Source organism: Populus euphratica, unplaced genomic scaffold (genome assembly GCF_000495115.2).
Source record: "Populus euphratica unplaced genomic scaffold, PopEup_1.0 scaffold478.1, whole genome shotgun sequence".
NCBI classification, from domain to species: Eukaryota; Viridiplantae; Streptophyta; class Magnoliopsida; order Malpighiales; family Salicaceae; genus Populus; species Populus euphratica.
Genome location: NW_011500352.1, coordinates 107,269 through 132,185, shown reverse-complemented (window position 1 = coordinate 132,185; position 24,917 = coordinate 107,269). Strand labels below are relative to the sequence as shown.

The following is a 24,917-nucleotide window of genomic DNA, read 5'->3' as shown; positions in this document are numbered from 1 at the left end:
TTGACGGAAAAATCACTGAGTAGTGTAGTCATATTTCACTATTTACATGAATAGTGGATCATGAATGCACTGTTCAATGAACAATTTAGCATGACTCTATTATTCACGTGAATAGTAGAGACATTTTTTATTATTTTGATCGGATCTAATCCAGCCCAAAGCTAGAAATACATTGAACAAGCCGCAGGTTTATCAAAAGCTATATTTTGCTGCTTCTTGGACGGAGAAATCACTGAATAGTATAGTCATATTTCACTATTTACATGAACAGTGGATCATGGATACACTTTTCAGTGAACAATTGAGCATGATTTTATTATTCACGTGAATAGTAAAAACATTCACTATTTCGGCCGGATCTAATACAGTCCAAAGCTAGAAATACATTGAACAAAGTCCGACTTAGTAAAAATAAAAAATAAAAAATTATTTTTTATTTTTAATTATATTTTATTTGAAAACTAGTATTAAATATTATTCAGTGACACTACATAAATTAGATGAAGATTACTTGATGACATAGCATTTGCAGAATTTGATTGCAATCCCAATTTTGTTCTTGATTATATTTTATCTGATGTTATTGCGCTCTTAATTAAGAAACCAAAAAAATTGTAGCCCTTGTCAGATTTAATATATATATTTTTAAATTATTTTATAACCTTAATTTAAAAAAAATTCTTAACCAAACACATTAAACTACTTTTTGTTTAATTTCAATTCCAATCATAGTTTTAACCAAATATACATAAATACCAAATCAACCTCAACCAAAAATATTTTTAATAAAATAATTTTTTTTTCAAATTACAACCACAAAAGCTACTATAATACCAAACAGACTTCTTTAAAGAAAGGGTAACTTTTTGATTTTTAAATTTGTTGGTGAGATTGTAAATTTTAATAAAAATATAGTTAAACTTCTATAAATTAAAGTATGGGACTCTCAAAATTTATTAATCAATTGAGATATTATTTAAACTTCAACAATATTTATGTTAAAAACAACCATGGTACTCAATTTCATGAAGTTCATGTTTTCATCTTTTTCTATCATAACAATTTTCTTACATTAGCATTATAATAGTAAAGAAATATGTTTTTTTAATCATAATTAAGATATATATTAATATATTGGCCCATGTTTCATAGCGGGTCAATATCATTTTTTTTAATGTAAAAAAATATTAAATATATAAATAATATTTTAAGTGTCTTGGATTTGATAATCATATTAAGTTTAAATAAGTTAGATCTGGTAGTCACGCACAGACCCAAATGAACACCATCTATATATATATATATATATATATATATATATATATATATTGTACTACATAACTATATATTAAGATACCTCTTTAGCATTCACGATGAATTTATCATTTATATTAATGCTTCTCATAAATATTTAATACACATACAAATCTTAAATGACCATAGTTATATTGTACCACATAACTATGGTCATTTAAGATTTGCATGTGTATTAAATATTTATAAGAAGCATTAATATAAACGACAAATTCATTGTGAATGCTAAAGAGGTATCTTAATATATATATATATATATATATAAAAACCCTAACTTGCGGGCTATGTTAAAAAGAAATTAATTATGTTTATCTAAGTCGGTGGACACAGGTTATACTAATATTCCTAAATAGGAAAGTAAAAAAAAAAACCTAGCTTATAGTTAACTTCCTTCTTATAAATACATTAACTCTCTCTTTCTCCATTAAACTTTTCTTCTCAAGAAACCCTAATAATCCTAATCTCTATTCCCTCCCCTTAAACCCTAGGATGGGGAGTGCGACTAACATGTTCTCCTGTTTAGAGGATGATGGGGAGGTTTCAACAATCATCGAGGAGAGGGATCAGAAGAAGTTGAAGGAAGAAGAGGAGATGGAGCAAAAGAAGTTGATGGAGATGCAAAAGAAGTTGAAGAAACAACAGGAGCGGGAGAGAAAGCAATCTGAGCTGACTCACATGCTCATGAAAGCCTTACCTTTCAAGTTTCCTCATCATCATCGTACATAATTTGTTTAATATTCTTGCATGCTTTCTTTTCTTTAAGTCTTTGAAGTTAAAAAATATTTATTTCTCTAGTTGTTTGTTAATCTTTGGATTATGCTTTGTAGATAGTGATTTTGGGCAAGCATGGTATTCAAAAAAAAGAAAGAAGGAAGGAAAAATCTTTTCGATTAATTAACATTTAATTTCTAATTTTTCAGAACGGAGGCTCCCGAGTCTCAGACAGCAGAATCAGAATGGCGATGCAAAGAACCATGGTGAAGGGTCTAAGAAGAACTATGGTGGTGAAGGGTCTAATAATGTCTCGGAGTGGGACCAGGGCAGGGATGCAAAGCAACCTAGCAGTAGTGATCAGAAGATTAATGTCTCCGAAAATGACCTTGGTGGTGATGGGGAAGAGAAGGTTGATGGTGATAACAAGGATAATGGGGCTGAAGGGTATGTTTGATTTGTTAATCTCATCGATTTCCTTTTTAATTAATTTTTTATTATGCTGTAGAATAGAATTGCTTCATGATTTATCTGTGTTCTTATGATTAGATTCGTTACAGATTTTACTTTTCTAAAAATTTAATTTGTTTCCACAGGGGTAATGTTGTTGTTGCTGTTGATGAACAAAAAGATTCCAAGACTTCCAAGAAGAGGTTCGGCAAGAAGAAATCTGAAGCTGATGATAAATCTGTAAAGAGTGACAAGAAGGACGAGGATTATTTAACCATGATGACTCTTGCAGAGTATGAGAAGGAGCTTGAGAAGAGGAAAGCTTCTGACGAAAAGACTGATCTGGAGAGCAAAGAAACTCTTGACAACGCTTTGGAATCTGACCCTGAAGAGAGAAAGGTAACTCTTGACAAGGATTTTGATTCGATGCAACTTTTGCAGAACGAGACTCATGAGGATGATGCCCTATTCATCAAGGTGGTAAGTAAACATGTCAAAAGGATCCGTGTTGCATCACAACAAGAGGGCCAAAGGCCTAATGACGGCCGACAGTCCATTAATGGAGAGAGACCTGTTGGAGGGCCGTATAGACGTGAGAAATGGAGGGCGCCGAATGCCGGCCCGCAGTTTAATGGAGAAAGACCAAGGAGTGGCAAAGGCGAACCCAGGTACGATGGGGAGAGGCCTAACAGTAATGGTCATGGAGTCGAGGGCAAGAAGCTTGACGGCAGTAGGTACTATGGGGAGAGGCCTCCCAGCAGCAGCGGGGGTCATGGAGTAGAGGGCAAGGAGTCTAATGGTAGAAGGGAAAGCAAAGGGCCTCATGGAGATCAAGGCGAAAGGCGTTCCGGCAGTGGTGGAAGCAATGGACCAGTTCATGATCTAATCCTCAAGGATTCAAGGAAATTTCCTGACATTGAAGATACCAATCAATTTCCCGCCCTTGGAGGAGCTAGAAAAGCATAAAGTTGTTGGAGCCTCTGAGAGAAATCTTGCAGCCTATTTCTTGAACTGTTTCCGGGTGATTTATCAATTATACTTAAATGGTTATTGATCATCTTAAATTTGTTCCAGTTCTTTGTGTCGACATATATGGTGTAGTTATATATAATATCAACAGCCCGTGAAAAAAATTAAAGCCATTCATTTACTGTTAATTGCTTAAATTAAATTAAATTAAATATAGCCTGATGCTAATGCTTATCATAATTAAATGTTAGAAGACGATTCTTATTTTATTATTTTAGTTTGTAATTATGAAAAAACAAAAATTATTTTATTTTATCAGTTTTATCCTATGCTAAAAAAAACAAAAATTATTTTATTTTATCAATTTTATCCTATTCTAAAAAAAAAAACAACATTAACTCTAATAGATTGATTGCCTGCAGATATATTGGAAGCAGAATCGGTTTTAATGAAATGGCATGCATAAAGGGAAGTTAGGACTTATAATTTAATTGTTAACTTATTTTTTTAATTTAAAAATAAAGGTTATCTTAGAATAATTTATATCAATTAACATTAAGTTTTTTGTTAATGATTTTAAAGCCTCCACCGTAAAATATTAACACAATTCTTGTCGTCGAAGAAAATAAAAAACATGATTTTTTAAAATTATTTTTAATAGCATTTTATTAAAAATTTTAAAATAATTTTAAATAAGAATTTCAAATTTTCATAGAACTCCAATTATAACGCAATTCCAACCTCAAAGCCTAAAAGAGCCACCGACAGAAACAGGTGGTTTTCGTCGTGTATCCTATGGCTTTAAAAGCTAACATGACGAAAATGTTACCTTTTGCCAGATAAGATGTTCACCTTTAGCGACGAATATCGCAGGCTTGAATCCTTAATAATAGTGAACAGACAACACATTTCTGTGTCTTGACTTTCTGCTCCAGAAACCAAGAAATGGACTCACAATGGAGAGCCAAAAGACTATTTCCATTCCTAGGAATACTCTTGCTGCTCTCTCTTCTTTACCTTGACTTCAACAACAGTAACAACAACTACTTCAGTTTTCCAATCTTTTTATGGCAACCCAAGATGGGATTTGTCTCAACCAACTCCACACAATTCATCATCATCGATGATAGAGGTGGTGGTGGGGTGTCTGCATTTTATGTTAATGGGTGGAATTCATATTGGTTGATGATGAAGAGTGTGTGGAGTCCATCAAGATCAAAGGTTTCTGAGATGCTCAAGACAGGAGCTCAAATGGGGTTGACTGTTTGCCGGACTTGGGCTTTCAGTGATGGTCGTGGTCCTGATGCTTTGCAGGTCTCTCCAGGTCTCTTCAATGAGAGGGTCTTCAGGGTAAGTCCTAATTTTTTTCCTTGTAAAATTAGAGATTTTTCTGCTGTCAATTGACTGTCAAATCTTGAAGGGAGGTTAAGACTAAAGAAGGGCCTTATAAAAGGCAGATGGGCTTTTCATTGTGGTAACTATGAAGAATCTTGAGGCAGTTTTGGGTCCTCTTTGTGTTTAATGAAGGCATTTGTCTGCAGGGATTAGATTATGTGATAGTTGAAGCAAGGAGGAATCATATAAGGTTAATTCTCAGTCTAGTGAATAATCTTGCTGCATTTGGTGGGAAAAATCAGTATGTAAAGTGGGCAAAAGAAGCTGGAGTTAATGTCTCTTTATCAGATGACTCATTCTTTTCAAACCCAGTCATTAAAGATTACTACAAGGCTTACATTAAGGTGAGATGCTATGTTTGACACCTCTAAGGCTCAATCACTGGATTTCTATCAATTGCACTGGAATATTTGAATCACAAGCATTATATGATTGTAAAATGAGCAAGAGCATTGCATATGGCTGAATTTTGTGACAATTCTGTTTTTTAAAGTTGATTATTCAACTTGATTTGTTGTGGTATAACTTACCATCTCAAATTTGGTTGTGCATCATCTGCTAGATCAATTTAGGCTGAATTATTGCTATATTAGTGAATAACAGTAAGGAAATTTCGTAAGGACTAACATTTAAGAGTGGGAGACTTGGCAGTCTATGCTTCTCTTTCTGCGTTATGATAATCTCTTGGTTGCAAATTTATGTTATGCATTTCCCAGGCAGTTGTGAAGAGAAAGAATTCATTAAGTGGAGTTAGGTACTCGGAAGAACCGGCAATTTTTGCTTGGGAGCTCATTAATGAGCCTAGGTGTGCATCCAGTTCTTCTGCTCCTGTTCTTCAGGTGAATCATTGAATTTTTGTTCTTGTGTATGTTTTGGTGTTGAATTTCAAAAATAAACTGAAGGATTAGGCTGGAAAATGGAGAGAGAGACGTGAGAGTGTTGTTTGATGGAAGCATTTTGAGCCAAATATCATTTTCTCTTGGTCTCTGTTATTGTGGGGTGGTCTGTTTATGTCTGTTGTACTATAATATCAAAAGGATATGTATTAGTTTTTTATTGGTTAAGAAACTTTTCTGGATCACGTTTGAATCAGATTTCATTGAAATCATTTTAGTGCTTTATCTTTGGCTTAAGGCATGGATTGCTGAGATGGCGGCATATATCAAAAGCTTGGACATAAGACATCTAGTGACTGTCGGGCTTGAGGGGTTTTATGGCCTGAATACAACTAACAAGTCAGAAGTGAATCCTGGGATTTGGGCAGCATCACTTGGAACAGACTTCATACTGAATTCAGCAATAGACAAGATCGACTTTGCTTCTGTTCATGCATACCCAGATAGCTGGTTAGTAATACATTTTGAGCATACAGATTAATGTCCAGTAATAGTAGTGAGGTACACCTAAGAACAGTTCATTGCATTCGTCTTTTATAATGCTGTGTTACGACCCAAAACCGAGGCTGATGGGAAGATCAACATTAAGATTGAAATAGTGAATCACTGTCAAACATTTGAGGAATATTATTGGTTTTTCATAGAAACAATAGTCCAGTTCATATGATTTTGGCTCCATGCTGTCTGCAAGTTCCTACCTGTAGCAGCGTGGATGTTAAATTAATTGGTGACACCCAGTTGATTGCGGGCCCCAGTAAACAAATCATCTGAGTATTTACTTTTATGTATTCTTGATATATATATTCTTATTTCTCTTCATACCGTGTACAAATTGTAGGATTCCACATACTGATTTGGAAGCAAAAACTAATTATCTTTCTAATTGGGTGGATTCTCATATAAGTGATGGAGAATTTGTGCTGAGGAAACCAGTTCTTTTCACAGAAGTCGGCTCAAGATGGGATGAGGATGGGAAAGGAGTGCATGAGAGAGATGTTTTGCTGAAAGTAGTGTACGATAAAATTTATGAATCCGCAAAGAAGAGGCAGGCTGGTGCTGGTGCCTTGATCTGGCAGTTGTTAGTTGAAGATGTGGATAGATACAGTGATCAGTTTTCTTTCATACCACAGGATTCTCCTTCTACCTATAAACTGATAGAAGAACAGTCATGTAGGCTTCAAAGACTTTCTGCAGGAAACAACAAAGCAAGAAAGCCTGAATGAGTGGATCCTGTTGCTTGGGTCGCTTGTGAATGATAGGAAACCAAATAAAGCAAATGGTAGTGTTTTAGTTGGAAGGCAGTGTTAAGAGTTGATACAATTCTCGTAAGGCTCAAACGATACGTGCTCGAAATGGAAGAATGAAAAGAAAAGATAAAGAAGTGTGAAACTTATTCAGGTTTAATCAATTCTATTCAAATTCAAGGCCAGAAGGTTTGAACATATCGAATATACATTGCTGGCATGGGCACTTGTGTGATTGACTGAGTTCCCCTGGGAAATGCTCTTTGAATGATGTAACTTGCCCTGAGACTTTATGCATTTTGTAGTTGTTGTATTGTATCAGAACATGTAAATTGATTCATTCCAAAAATGTATACTTCAATTTTTTTGCAATCTGCTCCATGATTGAACTATCTCTACACTGCCACAAGGTTAATGCTTAATCGTTGTCCGTGATGGAAATGTCTTCCGGTTAAGACCATGGATGACGTTCGTCATGGTTTATTTTTATCTTGTATTCATTCATCGAGAGACTTGTTAGGCTACAGGCTGCACAATTCAACTCTAAAAATTATTGGTTTTTCTTCTTTCATGAGCAATACTGAACTCTAATATTACAACCATCAGCTAATAGAAATACAGAGCAGATCACACCAAAACACTTCTCAGCAAATATATTTGTCTATACTTTCAAAATCTGCTTTCATAGTAGCAAAATGTTGGCAGCATCCTTGAATAGATGCCTATCTATGCCATTGCCACGCAGCTGCATTTGCATCGAGACATGCATTTCTTGCAATCTGAAAGAGTTGGCTTCCCACCATCGCAATCACACCTAGTGATACACTTGGACCTTGAGCTACCACCCCACAAGCACCGTGCCATGCAGTGCAGAATTGGCACGCAAGTTGGACAACCATACTTCATCTGATCAAGAACACAGTCTTTGCATCCACTGCCGTCCGAGGGCTTGGTTCCTCCTGATCCCTTTGTTCCATTCCCACCCGAAGAGCAGCTGGCCCGTGCTGGTGAAATCATAAAAGAAAGCATGAGTAACATCATCAACATGACAGGATATGCAAATCCCTTCTTCTCCTCCATCTCTTCAAAACAAAAAGACTAGTCCTTGCTTGTATTAGCTACAACCCTTTTCGCTTCTTTTATACACTTCTTGGTGATTAACAGCTAAGAGAAATGTTTCCCAGTGTTCACATTGTGACTCGTATATATGAAAGAGATAGACATAAGTGGTGCCATCTATGTTCACATTGTTTTCCAGGTTAAGTGTTCTCATTAACTACGTCATTGAATGTCTGCCGTGTCTTGGTTTGCTCAACGTTTTATCTCGTCGACTGTCTTACTTTATCCTGTCCACAACTGTGGAGAAATTATAAATTCGATTTAATTTATCACACCACTGATATTTTAGACTATCATGGTAAATAATATATTTATTTTTGTATTTTTTTATTAAAAGTAAAATACGATTTTTAGTTTCTTATATTTAGATTAATTCAAACATTTTAAAATAAATAAATTAAGGAGAATTTTAATTTCATTTTCTTTTATGTTTGTATTTATATTATATTAATCTAGATTAATTTAAGATGATACCAAAATTCATTTTATAAAATAAAACTTAATTTAAAACATGTCTTTTAATGAACCAACACAGTTAATATACATAAAACTAAAAAAAGTTGGGAACTCAGTATTTATTCACACTCATTGTACTGAGAATTAATAATTTACAGTGTATTTTTTTGTTTTACTTTTTTTAAAAAAAAATTATCTTTATCAATTATATTTTTTTTAATATTGAGCTGATTAAAATTTTTGATTTATAATTTTTTTCTTTAAAATATTATGGATTACTATAGTGTTTTTCTATATGGTTTTTCTATTTAACTTTTTTATTTTTTAAAATTATATTTGTTAATTTTATTTTTTTAATTTTTAGCTAATTGAGAAATTAGTTTTGTAATTTTTTTCTTTAAAACATTGTTGATTGTTACAGTATTTTTCCACATGGTTTTTTTTTTTAGTTTTCTTCAAAATTATTTTTTTTAATTTTATTTTTTAATATTGAGCATTTTAAGAATTACAGTTATAATATGTAAGGAAAGCATTGTAACTTTTCTGACAAATTACTGTGGATTGCTATAATATTTTTTTCATGTGTTTTTTTTATTTTTTATATTTCTTCTAAGATTATATTTGTTAATTTTATTTTTTAAATATTAAATCGGTTAAGAATTACAATTACAAGTAAATACAAGTAAGGTTAAATTATGTAGAGAAAACGCTGTAACTTTCCTTACAAAATACTATGGATTGCTAAAGTTTTTCCTCACCTGGTTTTTTTCCAGTCTCTTTTATGTTTTTTTTTTGTAATATTTTTTTAAATTATCTTTATCGATTTTATTTTTTAATATTGAATTAGTTAGAATTTAACTTTGTAATAAAACTTAATCATATGGATAGAACATTGTAGCTTTCCTCACAAACACATTGTGGATTGCTATAGTGTCTCTTCATATGATTTTTTTTATATAATTTATTTGAAATTATCTTTATCAATTTTATTTTTTTAATATTGAGATGGTAGAGAATTAGAATTACAAGTAATTACAAATAAGGCTAAATCATATAGAAAAATATTGTAACTTTTATTACAAAACACTGTGAATTGCTATAGTGTTCTCAACATGGTTTTTTTTCTTTTTTTTGTTATATTTTTTTCTAAAATTGTTTCTAACGATTTTATTTTTTTAATATTGAATTGGTTGAGGATTTAACTTTGTAATTTTTTTTTCTTTAAAACACTATGAATTGCTGCAGTTTTTTTCCACTTGATTTTTTTATGATTTATTTTTAAATTATCTTTGTCGATTTTTTTTAATATTAAGTTGATTAGCAATTATAATTATAATAAAACTAAATCATATAGGGAAAGTATAGTTGTTTTCCTCACAAAATACTGGATTGTTACAATATTTTTCTAAATGAATTTTTTATAATTTTTTTAAATTATCTTTTGTCGATTTTATTAGGGAAAGCAATGTAGTTTTCTTCACAAAACATTGTCAATTGCTATAATATTTTTTCTTATGAGTTTTTTTCCTTCCATAATTATCTTTATTGATTTTTTTTAATATTAAGTTGGTGTAAAATTTAGTTTTATATTTTTTTTACTTTTTATTAATAAAAAAACTAAATCATATAACGAAAACACTATATTTTTTCTCACAAAATATTATAAATTACTAAAATTATTTTGTTTAGTCTCTAATTATTTTATCTACTAAAATTATTTTGTTTAGTCTCTAATTCTTTTATCACTAATATAATTTTTTTATTATAAAATATCAGCGCTATCATATATTTAATTTATATTACTTATTAAATAATAATTTATAATTATAATATTATTAAATATTTTTATTTTATAAATTTATAACAGCGCGTAAACATGCCATATCATACCTGCATCCCATTGCAAGTTTGTCGAAGGAATTGATTGACAATGGTCCCTCTAGCACTCCACAATTATTGATGATATTACATTACAGTTCTCATTAATTGCCACATGACGGTTTTGTTGATAAGGGCACGATTAAATGTGTACGAGTTGGCACATCAATTGAGTGTCTTGCACGAGTGTAAATATACTTATTTTTTAAAATTATTTCAGAGATGTTTGTTTTTTATTTTTTATTTTATTTTTTTCTCATAAACAAAATTCATTTTCTATTTGTTTTTTTTTTTTGCATCGAAGGCAACCTTAAAGCACATTTGATGATTATTTTTAGGATACAAAATTTGAAGTAGTTTTCTTTAGTTGTAAAATCTTATTTCAATCTTATTAGGAGTCAAGCATAAAATCTTGAGCCTAAAATCTGATCATGATCCATTGGGCCCTCCATTAATTTGCGTAGTAAATTTCTTGAGAGGAAAGAATGAATGACAAGGAACAAAGTTCAAACTTTAGGCACTATTGTCTGTCTTTATGCCTACATGATGTTTCTGTTGATAGTAATTGTTTGGTATGAGATTTAACTTGTTTTTATTAAAATTTAATTTTTATTTTAAATTAATAATTTTTTTTTTTAGTGTTCTAATCCCAAATCAAACCAGTAAAAAAAAAAAAAGACAATAAAAGGAGACAGAACACCCTTGATGCCTTATCCAATACAAAAAATATATATATAGACAGCTTTCTTCGCTATCTAAAGATAGAGAACTAAAATGGAGGATGAAACCCAGAACTTGTGCAATCCCATTGCTCTCCTCTTGTCTTCACTAGGGTATTCTTATGTCCTGGCCACATACATGACAAAAGGCCTGACAAGGGTCTTATTTCTCCTCCCCACATTTTACCTACTGACCATCTTTCCTTGGTATTTCACATCAAGTCTTCTCAGAGGAGTCTTATCTTTCTTCATCACATGGATCACATCTTTCAAGCTTCTCCTTTTTTGTTTCAACCAAGGACCTCTCGCTGCCTGCAAAAACTACATCGACTTTGTTGCAATTGCCATTTTTCCTCTCAAGATCCAGGAAAATACTCACCTACATTTAACTCTTTCTTTAAGTTTTAAAACTCTATCATCAATCATGGCAAGGTATGAGTTAGTGACACTATTCAACAAGCCGTATCTAGCGACATCTTTACAAGATTTTTGGGGTAGAAGGTGGAACCGGTTGTCTTCAAACATTTTGAGGCAAACAATATATGAACCTACCCAAAATGTTTTGGTGGGTTTCGTCGGAGTTGGCAAAGCAAGGATACTGGCCATGATTACTACCCTTGTGATTTCAGGCATAATGCATGAGCTTATGTTCTACTACATCTCTTGTGGGACGAGACCCACATGGGAGGTCACTTGGTTCTTTGTCTTGCAAGGAATTTCCATGGTTTTCGAGGGAGCATTGAAGTATTTGGCTAGGGTTAAGGGGTGGACACCCGTTCACCCGACAGTTTCAAATGTTTTGACACTTGCGTTTGTGTCATTCACATTTTCTTGCTTTCTTGTACTGCCTGTATAGAGGAGTGGACGAAATGAATGTGGCTTCAGGCCAAAGATTTTACCTTTCAGATAATAGATCACTTGAAACCCTATCAATTGTTCCAAGAGCTACATGCAGGTTTTCCTACTCTCATATTTTACTGTTACCCGCTATAATGTAATGAATATTTTGTTTTTTCTATAAAAAATTACATGCTTCTGAGCTAGAGTTATTTTGATATTTTTACTGGATATTCTAGTGAGGTATTCATCTTATTTTTTTGTGAACAATTAAATAATCAAAATAGCCCCAAAAGTTCAAACAATAAAAATCTTGATCGATGTTGATGTTGGTTCCAATAAAATAATAAATTTATTGATATAAAAAAGTATATGTGGAATTTGGAGATAACATTTATTTCAAAAAATCAATCTACAATTTGGAGATAAAAACAAAAACACGTTTGGTAGTATAATTATTGTTATTTTTTAAATAATTTTTCATGTTTTGTGGAATTTGGAGATAACATTTATTTCAAGAAATCAATCTACCATTGGGAGATAAAAGCATGTTTGGTAGTGTAGGTATCAATATTTTTTACATAATTTTTCATGTTTAAATATATGTTAATATTTTTTATTTTTTAAAAATTATTTTTATTATCAGTATATTAAAACATTTCAAAATATATAAAATATATTAAAATTTAATAAAAAAATTAAATTTTTAAAAAGTATACTTTACATCATATTTTTAAATATGCCCTTAAATTTTTAAAAAATATAATTTACATCACGTTTTTAAATATGCTATAAATATTGATCCATGGATCAATGAAGAAGAGAAATATTCTCCAGTAAACTAGGATCAAATCAAGGGTTTGCAGTTAATTAGCATGAAATGCAATGCTAGTCTCGATAGTTTCAATGCCTTGAAATCTGCAAAGCACTATATTTGTGATTTGGATATGAAATTACCAGCAAGCTTATGGGTCATAGAGAATTAATATAATACAAATGATAATCACTTGCGTAATCGAAATTAGTTACCATTTTTACTGTACTTGTTTCCTCCCTAGGAAAATTGTAACTTCACTTTTGTTTACAAATTCTTTCCAGTATTATGCTTCTCTTTGTCTATAAACAAATGTTTTCTACTTTCTAAAAATAAAAAAAAACAGACAAGGTCAACGTACAGCAAAAAGGTACAGGCAGTGTTATTAAACTTGTAACTATTCTGGGCCAAATTTCATGTTGAACTGGCTTCAAAGTTACCTGGTTAAAATTTTATCTACCCGGTTAAAACTATGGTAAAAGTTGGTTTAATTATTTTTATTTTTTAAAAGATAAAATTGAAGTCATTTTAATTTTTTTTGTAAAAAAAATCTTAAAACAATGTTATTTTTAATAAATCTAAGTTAATTTAAGTTAACATATTTAATTCATGATCCAAATTAAATTATATAACTATAAAAATAAGTAGAGTTGCATCTAACGGTTTTTTTAAAAAAAACTAATTCATCTATATTATATGACCGACTCAGCCTAAATAATGTGAATATTACATATGATAATAAATTAAAAAACCCTATAAAATAGATATCATGGTAAGATTTTAGAAACCCAATCAACTATATTCAATACTTATATTATATTTTTTTTGTTTTTATATTTGATAATTAGTATACTGAGCATTTGTTTTTATTTTATTTAGAAATGTTTTGGCTCTAAAATCTTTGTTAGTGTATTTTTTATTAGATTTTTTTAACTTAACAAAAAAAAAAGCTTGTTTTTAGTTAGGAAAAAAGAGGATGTAACTAGAATTTAATGGTAATATAAGCTATGAAAATTAGATTTAGAGGTGTAAGCTCACCCAAAAATATATAAATATATGAAATAACCATAAAAGATATATTTAATCCCCTCAAATAAAAATAAAACTAAGTGAATCAAATTTATAATTTATAAAATATGAAAATTAAAATTAAATACTATTATTGATTTAAACTCAACCCAACTATTTCCGGTAAGACTGTACTCTGGTTGCAAGTGGGGCAGCTACTCCTCGAAACCATATATTTAATTTCTTACCTGCTAGCTCCATTTCCCTGTACTCGCATTGAATATTGGAGTTAAAGCCAGGACCAACTTTCAGCTAATAATGGATAGAGGAGCTGTGTAGAAGAAAGTTAAAAGGAAATAAATAAATAAACAAAATTGCGAAGACGAAATTCTTTTGTGGCTGGATTTTAAATTACGTTCTTTGATGGTTGAATTTAGAAAATTGGCCAAACTCGAACAAATGAGGCATTCGAGAAGTTTTCTTTCTGCATGAATTGAACTTTATAAGTATCAATATTAAGGCATAACGTTAAAATTTAAGAGTTGATGAGGAGCAATCTAAAAAGATTTGCTTGATGATTAAGAAGGTACCCTTCCTAGTTACGAGATTCAAACCTGACCAAGTACGAGGACCAAAAATGAAGAAAAAAAAAAAGAAGAAGCTAACTTATCGCAACAAAAATTACCTACCAATCTAAACTTTATGATCAATAAAAACATCTCTCAACTAGATAAATGTGCCTTTCACAAAATTCAAGAAAGAAATGGTCTCCATACTTGCCTCAACATCAATCTTCCACCGTACCACGTTGGCATGAACAAACCCCATTACAAGCGGTGCTGCTACCACCCTAGGCAATCCCCATGTGCACTTTATTTCTCTCTTGATACCAATTTCAATAGCCAAGCAAAAACCATGCAAGAGAAAGAAGCAAGCCACCTCCCACAGTGGCTTTTGGAGTCGAATGTGATAGAAAATCAGCTCGTGCATGAGGCCAGAGACCAAAAATCTGCCGATCATCGGGTAATGGAGCCCTCTTTTTTGCAATCCAACGTACAGAAGATGACCGGATTGGATTGTATACAGTTGGATGCAAGATACTAGTGACCATTAGGTTCCTTCTTTTACTCCAGAAGTTTTGCAGTGAGCTCGAGAGGTATGGCTCATCAATTGTGGCTCGAGCTAGGGCTCCAACCATGCCTAAGATTAGTTCTAGACCTATATAAAACATAGAGTAGCAATATGATTTTTGGATGGATATATTCGTCTATGGTATAAATGTAACCAACCTTCAAGGCATAGTTCAGAGGTGATTTAAGGCCTTTTAGTGGGATTTCTCCAGATTGGGTTTCAACATTCACAAGCTTCTCAAGATCTTGACTGTCGGCAACATTTACAAGCTCTTGATCATGAGGTAGTATTATTGGTGGAGGGTCCTGTCGAGTCTTGACAGCGAAGCAAGAAAGACAATGAAACGTGGCAAAGAGAGGGATGACCTCTAAGCAGGATGTTCCTGCATATTGTGAGTCATGACCCATGTGATCATCAAGTTTAGACAGCTCTATACATTCCTTGATATTGCCAACAATATCAGTTTTTTGACTATTTACGGAAGGATCTTTTCCCGAGGCAGAGTCTTTTGGACTCCCATCGTTAAAGGAAAGTAAGATCAATCCAAGTGCCTCATTGATATACCTGGTCACATAAAGCATAGCTAGACGATCCAATATAGACAGACAGGTGTGTATATTAACGGGAAAGGATTCCAAATATTTATCTAATCCGAAGTAATATTACATGCAAAAAAAAAACAATAAACAACAGTCATAACATGTTTGCAGATAACACACCAATCAGCAAATATCTCTTTCTAAATTCTTAATTATAAGTTTTAATAGATGTAGCCACTTTCATTAGCCTTCAGCTTTTCTTGTTTGCAGCCATTCCCATAACTACAGGAGGCAAGGATAATTAATAGCTGGCTATGTATGAACTCGACGGTTTGGTCAACTGAGGGCATGCATGAGACATCAAATCAACTTGAAGAAAACAGAACCGACAAGCCCAGTGAGGGCGAACGTGTGGCAGAAACATAGCAGTTTATACTGTATGTGAGAAGACATGTGACGGCCACTCAAAAGCTATTATACTCGGCCCATAAATTTAAAATGATATAAAAATAGTCAGAACACTGACATTGTTTTGACTATTAAACATAACATTTTAATTTATTTTTTTTAAGTTACAACACTTCCTTTTTTTTTTAAAAAAAAGGAAAAAGTAGAATGGATTTTGACGAAGGTGATTGGATAACAGGTTGACTGACTCAATTTTCTAATGATTTTTCAAAATTTAAATTAGGTTATATGTTAAATATACCAGGTTCAAATTAAATTAATTTGGTGAGCCAAACTATATTCGATCAAACTAGGACAACTAGCTTAACAGCAACTAGTGTCCTTTTCTCCTATGAAGTTTTTTTATTCAAACTTCACCTTAATTTATAGCAAAATTGAACGATAAACGTGAAGGCTAGGGCATTGTGATATTTTCGATCTTTTCATTCAAGTATAATTATCATTTGAGTAGGAGAATGTTTTTTATTCAAGCATTATCTTTTTTTTTGGGTTGAAATTCAAGCATTATCTTTTGATAATGACTATTGTTGAAAATTATTAGATCAACCAGCTGATTTTAGAACGACGTTTGTACATTGCACAGTGGAATCTATTACCAGCCAATTAAAAATATTTTTGGTTCATAAACTAGGTTGATATAAAAATTAGTCATGTGAATGCATGATTGCTGGATGGTTTACTTATTGGACTGATGGTATTTTTGTTACATGCAACATTGAAATTTGATTATGTAAATATATTTAATTTATTAATAAAAATTTATTTATTTTTAATATTTATAAAATATTTTATTAATAAATCTAAAATAAAAATAAAATTCTTAGAAAAAAATATTTTATAAAAAAAATTATAAAATTGTTATAACTATAAGATTCTTATTTTATCAAATTATTGTTTCTGAATATTTTTAATTAATGCTCTATTAAGACTGAATATCAAATAAAATTGTTGAAACTAGCATATATTATATTTTTTGTGAACAAAAAAATTATTCTCATAAATTTTGAAAGATCATAACAGGTTTTGAACATTGTACTTAATTTTTAAATATAAATAATTTTTAAATTGATAATAAATTAATTTTTTTACTCCTATTTTATTTAGAATTATGATTTATATTTGAATCAATTTATTAAGAAACCTAATGGGTTGAATCATTGGTTATAAAATAAAACGGGATAATTAATCAAGTGTAACTTGAATATAAATAAATTTTAGAAATTACAAACTAGAATTAATATAATTATTACATGGGATTATAATTCAAGTAGTAACGTGATTAAATAAATTTCTAAAATTAACGATTAAAATAATATATGTAATATTATTTAAAAGAAAATTTGATATTTTGTTATTTATATAGTTTTTATATTTCCTTATAAATAAAAAAAGTTATGCCTTTTATTTTTTAAGATGAGTAGAAAAAAATTTATAAATATCTAAAACACAAAAATAAAGAGCTAACACTAAAAAAAATAACAACCTTTCTTTTCTAAAATAATTTAGAAGATTTTTTAATAGTAATTCGTCTAGATTATTGTTAGAGTCAGATACTTAAAAGACTTGTAATTTACAATAATTCAATATTAAAATAAATATTTAAAATAAAAAAATATCTAATATTTAAATAATTTTCATATAAATTTTTAAAAAACTTAGTTTCATTTAACAAGATTATTGAAATTCTAATATTTTTTTTAATTTTCTAATATTTTTTTAATTTATAGTTTTTGTTCTATGTGTATATATATATTAGAAAACCTGACAGTGATAGAAAAACAATAGTTAGACCATTAAAGTTTTTGTTTGTGTTTTAATTGTTATTAATATTAATTTTAAAATAATCTTATTAGCAAAATTTATTATTTTTTTTTAAATAAATGGTTACTGTTCCGTCCAGATCTGGCCGGAATCTGATATTCTGGCCAGAACTTACCAGAAATTACGAGAAAAAAAAAATCGCTTTTATGGCTGCCAGGTGCGAGCATGGATGCTGCCTCGCCAACGGTTCAACTGCAGCACCCATGGGCTGCTGCTGGAGCCTCATGCCAGCTGCGCCAGGCGTGCCTCAACGTCAACCTTGCATCGTCCCACTGCCGGCATGAACAACCACAAGGCAGTAGCCATCTCAAACGACTAAGTAATTTGAAGGGAGAGTTCACACAGAGTCCAAATTCGAAATTTCTTTATAGAAGATCTCAGATAATTTTTTTTCTTGACCTCTTCAAACAATATTTGTAGTCAAAGACATGCCAGAATATCCCTTGAATAACTTCAGAATAAGATGAAAATAAATTTTAGCTAATATATAAAATATTTTTTTACTTTTCACAATAAATTTTTCAAGTAGATGAATACACCCTTCACAAAATTAATGAAAGCAATTATTTCCATTCTTGCCTCAGCATCAATCTTGCAACGTACCACTGTCGGCATGAACAACCACATGGCAGTGGCCACCACAAACCCCACCACAAGTGGTGCTGCCACCACCCTAGGCAATCCCCATGAACAATTTAATTCCCTCTTGATAACAATTTCAATAGTCAAGCAAACACCATGCAAGAGAAAGAGGCATGTGACCTCCCAAGTTGGCTTTCGGCGTCCAATGTGATAGAAAATCAGCTCGTGCATGATGCCAGAAACCAAAAATGATGCGATCGCAGCTGGTAATGGGGTCCATTTTTTTGTCATAAAACGGCTAAAAATGGATCTCACAGGATTGAATACCGCAGGGTGTAGGACACTAGTCACCGTCAGGTTCCATCTTTTGCCCCAAAAGTCTTGCAATGAGCTAGCTAGGTATGGCTCATCAAATTGTGGCTCCAGTTCTATACCAAGGAAGGCTCGAGCTACGGCTCCAACCATGGCTAAGATTAATTCGAGACCAATATAAATGTGGATAAGATAGACTAGCAATATGATTTTTGAATGGATATATTCTTCTTTGGTGTACATGTAACCAAATAAGACCAGTAGTAGAAACTTTATGAAATATTTTGGAGGTGTGCTCAGGCCTTCTCTGGGGACTTCTTGAGATGGGGTATCGTTGTCTTCGACATTTACAAGCTTCTCAAGATCTTGATTATCATTAACATTTACAAGCTCTTGACTATGAGGTGATAAATTTGGTGGAGGGTTTTGTTGAATATTGATGGGAAGGCAAGCTAAGGCAATAAATTGTGGAAAAGAGAGGGGTGGTTGGGGTGATAAAGGGCCTTGGTCTAAGGCAAAGAGAAGAAGCTTGAAGTTTGCAAGCCAAGAGAGGAAGAAAGAAGAAAGAGCTCTAAGATTGAAGACAGAGATATAGAGAGGAAGGACAAGAAATATGCATATGACTGGGAGGATAGCAAGGAGCCTAGTTGTTCCTTTGTCGATCAACTTACCTATTTTGTGACAATAGCAAAGTAGTGCTAAGACTAGTATCCATACCAAGAGGAAGTTGGGCAAGCCACCTCCCATTTTCAAGCTATGTTTCCTCAAATTGTGAGGAGACTATGCGTCTAGAGCACTTTCAAGTTGCAAGAACCATCCTTACAATACCCCATATGTTCTTGACATGTTTTATTTCCTGTGGCCCATTCATCATGTGCTTTAACTGATTTGATATGAATCCAAGACGGACAGCCAACCTCATTCAAGATTTTTCTTCTGTTTACTTTACTGAATTGATGTGTGCTAAAGATTTTTCTTAACAGCATGACCTCTTTTTTGTGTCTACACTACTTGTCAGCTGTTGATCTTAACAAAAGTTAGTGTTTGTAATCTTTCTTTATTTTACTTGATTTGTGTTTGATAAAGTTATGATTTTATATATTTAAAATAGAAAGAAATTGAAGAAAAAAGGACAGAATTTTTTTCAAAACTTGTCACATGCGGAGTAATTTAACTTATAACTAGAAAGAACTGAATATTAAATCGCAGTATATCAAGCTTCATTTAGAATCTTATTTTTTTTCTTTCTTTTTATCCTTAACGAAGGGTATATGTAGTTTAAAATATACAAAATCTGAGCTTAATTATGTGTAAATTATCTTATGTATTTTCATTAATTTTGATGATAAATAACATAACATAATGATAGTTATATTTAACTCTCAATATAAAGCTATATCTCCATCACATTGAATACCTTTTTCAATTGCTTTATACATTGTTGGTTGCCCGGTGTGTCCCAGATCGGCATATCCTTTTGGAAAGGAAAGGAAGAAAAGAGAGAGGACATCAAGACGAAGGGATGGGCACACGATTCTAGAGCTAAAAAGAGACGTGTGGGGGGGGAATTGAGATCATATTCTATTCCTATATATCCAAGTAATTAATAACCATGATCGTGCACAAAAAGAATCTTGTTTCACAATCAAGCTAATAGTCGAGAATCTTGATCGACTTAACCAGAATACAGAGATGAACAAAATTATCTGAGTATATCAAGATTGTACGGGCAACATAGTTTAAGTTTCAACTTAAAAAAAATAAAATAAGGTGGGAATATATTATTTGAAAGAAGGTTATTTTCATTGTGTACATGTACACTCTAATACCTATTAAATTCTCGGCAAAGGAATTTTAAGTGCAAATAACAACATTATTTTTGGGATTTGGTTAGAGCATCAACGAGACAAAAATTCCACAATTAATCCATTATTTTATATATGAATAGTCTGTAAAGGATATCCTAACATTTGTAAGAAGAAGACAAATGGTCGAACAAAAATTGGAATTAGTGTGATTAAATTTCTTATTATGCGAATGCTATGAATTAATTCTTGGGGAATTTCTTTTAGGAAAAAAAAGAGAGGGTCGGCTATTTTTGTTGTGTTGATTAGGATTACGATTAGGAAAATCATTAAGCAATTGCTAACCAAGTTATGGTGGTAAAGGAGAAAAATGTACTAGGCTCTAGGTGTGAGGCTTTTATTTCTCAAGAACAAAAATCCGTGCATTCATAAGGTTGGTTAATTTGTCTTTGTTCCTTGATTGCTCTTTTTTTTTTTTTTTTGTAAAGTTCAATCCCTAATTAATACAATATTGAAAATTAAAATTAATAAAAATAAAAAAACCAATTTATGCTAAAATAATGCTTATTTTTACCGTCAAAATCAGCATAAAAAAAACTCTCTTTATACTAAAATCCAATGACCCTCTCTCATGCATGAAAAAAAAAATAGAAAATGAATTTTGATATCAAAATCTAATTTATGATAAAAGAGACCAATTACATAGTAATTCAAAAGGATGGGATCAAGCTTAAGTTTCTGTGAACTTCGAAGTTGCCATATATTTTCTTTGTATTTATCACTTTAAATTTTTGTTTTTCAATTTCTTTCTTTAAACAAGAAAAAAAGAATTAATTAGTTATTAACTTGGGCTTAAAAATGTTCAATTATACAAAAAAAAATAATTAAAGACTAAATTTAAAACCTTAAAACAAACTAACTATTCTATTCATGGTGATTTATAAGAAAATATTTAGTTTAAAGTACACAGTAAAAACACCTCATTTTTTTAATGTAATGTTGTCCCGTTTATGTTTGGTTTTGGACCTTTGGTTTGGGCTTAATGGAAATAATCTTCCTGTGTTACATAATCGTTAGCCCAGTGGAGAAATAACTTAAAAATCATATCTTATATTATTTGAAGAAGTTAATTGATATATAGTTGTTAGGTTTTATACGGTGGAGGAATCGCAATGCCCTGGCAAGTTTTGAAAGTGTAGTAGTGATGAAAGTTTAAAATGCTATTTATATAGAAATGTATTAAAATATTTTTTATATTTTTTAAAATTTAATCTTGACATCATTATATTAAAATGATTTAATATAAAATAAAAATGATTTTTAGTAAAAAAATTAAAATGATTTTTTACAATGTTTTAAGTATAATTATATTAAAACAGGTTTAATTTGATGAGTTATTGGTTCGATGGCTTTTAAAATCAGAATCTTGTTTTAAAAGGTTATTTTACTACTTAGTTAAATTCAAGGATGATAAGATAAAGTTAAATCCCATGATTTGTTTTTAATATTTTTTATTCAAAAATTATCATTCTAGGTTTTTTTTTTTAATAATAACATCAATTATGTTTTTTTTAAAAAAAGCTAAAATCACATTATTTTAGGCTAGATCCATTGATTTGTGGATCAACTTTACCAATTCAACATCTAAGTTTTAAATTAAGTTTGATAACTATAATTTAAAGATTTAAAAAAACAAAAGTAGCCAATTAGTTAAATAAAAAAGATTTTTTTTTGGTGCGGTTTGTGTTTTACATATCCATGTATTTTAAAGTATTTAAGTAATTAACACATATCACAATTTTATTTCAAACTTTATTTTGAAATCTTGATTGAAAAATATTATAATATTTTTTTTTTAATTTTTTTGATTTATTTTTTAAAATTACAATAACGAAAACAACTAAAATATCAAGACAATAAAGCAACTAAATAACTAAAGATGTTTGTTCAATTGGTAGATAGATCCGCCCGTTCTTCGGACCGCAGTGTACTGTGATAAATATCATTCAATCAAAACCAAATTGATGATCATGACAAGTTATGGGCACTATCAAAGTCAGATCATATCTCCATTGCTCTGAGCTCAACAATCCAAATTGATGTTTTTGGTTCTTCTTCTTAAACTGAAGTCTATTGGGTTTTACTCCTAATTGCCTTTGGGCTCCTGTTATGTTTGTGATTCATTTTAGTCGAACGAAGAACACGCCCAAATATGAACCATAATGGAACATTCAAGCAAAATTATGACTTAGGATTTCTACTAAAGATTTCAAGTTCAAGAATTTGTGCTTCTGTGATTTTTTCTTGTAAGATCCTCGTGTTGCATTGCATATCTAAAGAATGTGGCAAGGGTTAATGCCCCGAATATTCAAATAGCAAGATTCATCTCCAACCAACACAATTAATTGATAGCAATTTGACGAATTTATTGCAACTTCCTTGTCCCTAGCGAGCGCGCACACATTCACACACTCATCGACCATCCAGTACCACTCATTTACATTTCATGGATAATTTAATATTTACAAGCCCAAGCATGGCGAGGAAGATAGATAGCAGATGAAGTTTTTCAAAGTGGGCATAAAACAAAATATTTTAAATGATTGATAAGTTTTAAATTTTCTTGATTTACTGGAGATAATTTGATTGGAGAGAGTATTAAGAGTATAAGCCTCTGTTTGATTTAATATTAAAATTAATTTTTTTAAAAATAAAAAAAATATTATTTTACTATAATTCCAAGTTAAAAACATTTTGAATTATTATAAAACCAACCATTAACTCATCTAAAAAAAAAAATCACATCTATAAGGGTGAAGGCTTGATGCATAGCACTAACATCGCCATCCCACAAGAACCTAAACACAACAAGATAAACACGGTAAAGAACCTCTTCAAGCCTTGTTTCCTGACAAAACACTGACCAAGGTTTCAAATGCCACAAATGAAGATCCACTTTCCAACAAAGCTTTCCTTCCAATTTCACTCATTGCTTTGACCCTGCTTTTTACCTCACTGGAACCTTCAATCAAATCTTTCACAGCTTTTGCTATTTTGTCTGCCTTCACAACATCACTAATATATATTCTTTCTATAGTCCGCAAGAACCTTCGTTTACTTTGCGAGAGCCCAGGTGCACTCTCTTTCAATTGAGGCTCCCTAAAGCTCCCGTGACTTCCAAAGCACAAGAACACCAGACTTTTTTGGCTTAGCATCAAGGAACTTCATGATCTCATCACGTTGGTTCCCATCAGCTACTGAGCACCAACCATGTTGTGTCCACACCCAACACCCATCAGCTACTGGACTGTTGCCTTTGTGATAAACCACTGGCCCCACCATTAAGATAGGTAACAGCATGGGATTCTAGCTCAGCAAATGTATTCACAATAATACCCTTTACGGCACACAAAAGTCGAGTACCCTCCATGGAACAACAAATTAGGCAAAACCTTGGAGGAAACTGGGTTCATGTAACTAGGGATGATAGAGTCAGGATCAGTTGGTTTGAAGGTGGTCCCTCCCTTGTGAAATCTATCAGGAAGGTAAAGCATAGAACCAAGAAAAGCAGCACCAGAAGCGAAGAAAATATAAGAAGGAACACCGAGGTCTTTTGCAACATCAACGAAGGGAGGACAGAACAAATCAAGAACCAAACCAGGTGACTTGTTGGACAAAACATTGTTGAAAATTGCATCCTTAACATGATCTCTATGATCAGCAATGAAAATTGAAACAAAATGTTCAGGACTAGCTAGAACATATTCTAGGGGTAGCGGGGTCACAGAAGGAAGACCTCGGAATTGAAACTCAGGATGAGATGTATTAAGTTTCTCAGCATATGTTGCAGCATTATGTGCAAATGGTGGGGGCATAAGAAGCATTGTGGTGGAGAAACTGTCATCTCTATCAAGCAAACGTTTTGCAAACTCCATGACTGATACAAGGTGACCAATCCCTGGTGCTAGGACAAAGACAACCAGGGCTTAATTTCTTCGGTGCCATTTTTGGAGGATATGTAAGGTTTTTGACTCCTTTGTGCTCTTTTGTGGACACACAATTTGGGACTGAGTTATAATATGCTAGATCTAGTGGGAATTCAATGCTCTTTTACTCTGAATAATGTCTGAGAATATATTGATTTCCACATATTGAGAGTTGCCATTCGTTGAAGACTTGGGTGAAGAAAAAATTGGGTACCTAGTAAGATTTTAATTAATTTTTTTCTTACAATAATTATAGCGATGACTGTTTTTCCGACAAAAATTCATGGTTAACCAAGAAGTCAAGAGATGTCGTCCCTACTTCAAAGGAAATACCTTGTTGAAAGAGTCCTATTTTACAAAAAAAAAAAAAAAACAAATTACATTATAATTAACATATAGATGCGGTAAATAATATATAGTGAATTGTATATTTTAAAAACGTTAATGATTGGTTGAGATTGGA

General features: G+C 31.5%; 5 protein-coding genes across 5 annotated transcripts; 3 read left to right on the top strand and 2 right to left on the bottom strand.

Annotated features, from left to right (window-relative positions):
• The first annotated feature begins 1,741 nt into the window (after positions 1-1,741).
• Positions 1,742-3,593, top strand: LOC105113959 (spore wall protein 2-like). The gene is made up of 3 exons (XM_011010332.1): positions 1,742-2,032; positions 2,235-2,472; positions 2,622-3,593. The coding sequence occupies exons 1-3, from the start codon at positions 1,804-1,806 to the stop codon at positions 3,439-3,441; spliced, it is 1,287 nt and encodes a 428-aa protein (XP_011008634.1). The 5' UTR covers positions 1,742-1,803; the 3' UTR covers positions 3,442-3,593.
• Positions 3,594-4,223: 630 nt separating this feature from the next.
• Positions 4,224-7,414, top strand: LOC105113958 (mannan endo-1,4-beta-mannosidase 6-like). Its single transcript, XM_011010330.1, has 5 exons — positions 4,224-4,794; positions 4,986-5,183; positions 5,556-5,678; positions 5,974-6,185; positions 6,574-7,414. The coding sequence occupies exons 1-5, from the start codon at positions 4,390-4,392 to the stop codon at positions 6,956-6,958; spliced, it is 1,323 nt and encodes a 440-aa protein (XP_011008632.1). The 5' UTR covers positions 4,224-4,389; the 3' UTR covers positions 6,959-7,414.
• Positions 7,415-7,515: 101 nt separating this feature from the next.
• Positions 7,516-8,173, bottom strand: LOC105113957 (uncharacterized). The gene has a single exon (XM_011010329.1). It carries the CDS (start codon positions 8,057-8,059, stop codon positions 7,706-7,708), a length of 354 nt encoding a protein of 117 aa, XP_011008631.1. The 5' UTR covers positions 8,060-8,173; the 3' UTR covers positions 7,516-7,705.
• A 3,033-nt stretch (positions 8,174-11,206) lies between these two features.
• On the top strand, positions 11,207-12,133 carry LOC105113956 (probable long-chain-alcohol O-fatty-acyltransferase 3). Its single transcript, XM_011010328.1, has one exon. The coding sequence runs from the start codon at positions 11,207-11,209 to the stop codon at positions 12,005-12,007; it is 801 nt and encodes a 266-aa protein (XP_011008630.1). The 3' UTR covers positions 12,008-12,133.
• Positions 12,134-23,362: 11,229 nt separating this feature from the next.
• Positions 23,363-24,403, bottom strand: LOC105113968 (putative UDP-glucose flavonoid 3-O-glucosyltransferase 3). Its single transcript, XM_011010339.1, has 2 exons — positions 23,865-24,403; positions 23,363-23,642 (listed from the first exon to the last, which is right to left on the bottom strand). Exons 1-2 carry the CDS (start codon positions 24,401-24,403, stop codon positions 23,363-23,365), a joined length of 819 nt encoding a protein of 272 aa, XP_011008641.1.
• Between the last annotated feature and the right edge of the window lie 514 nt (positions 24,404-24,917).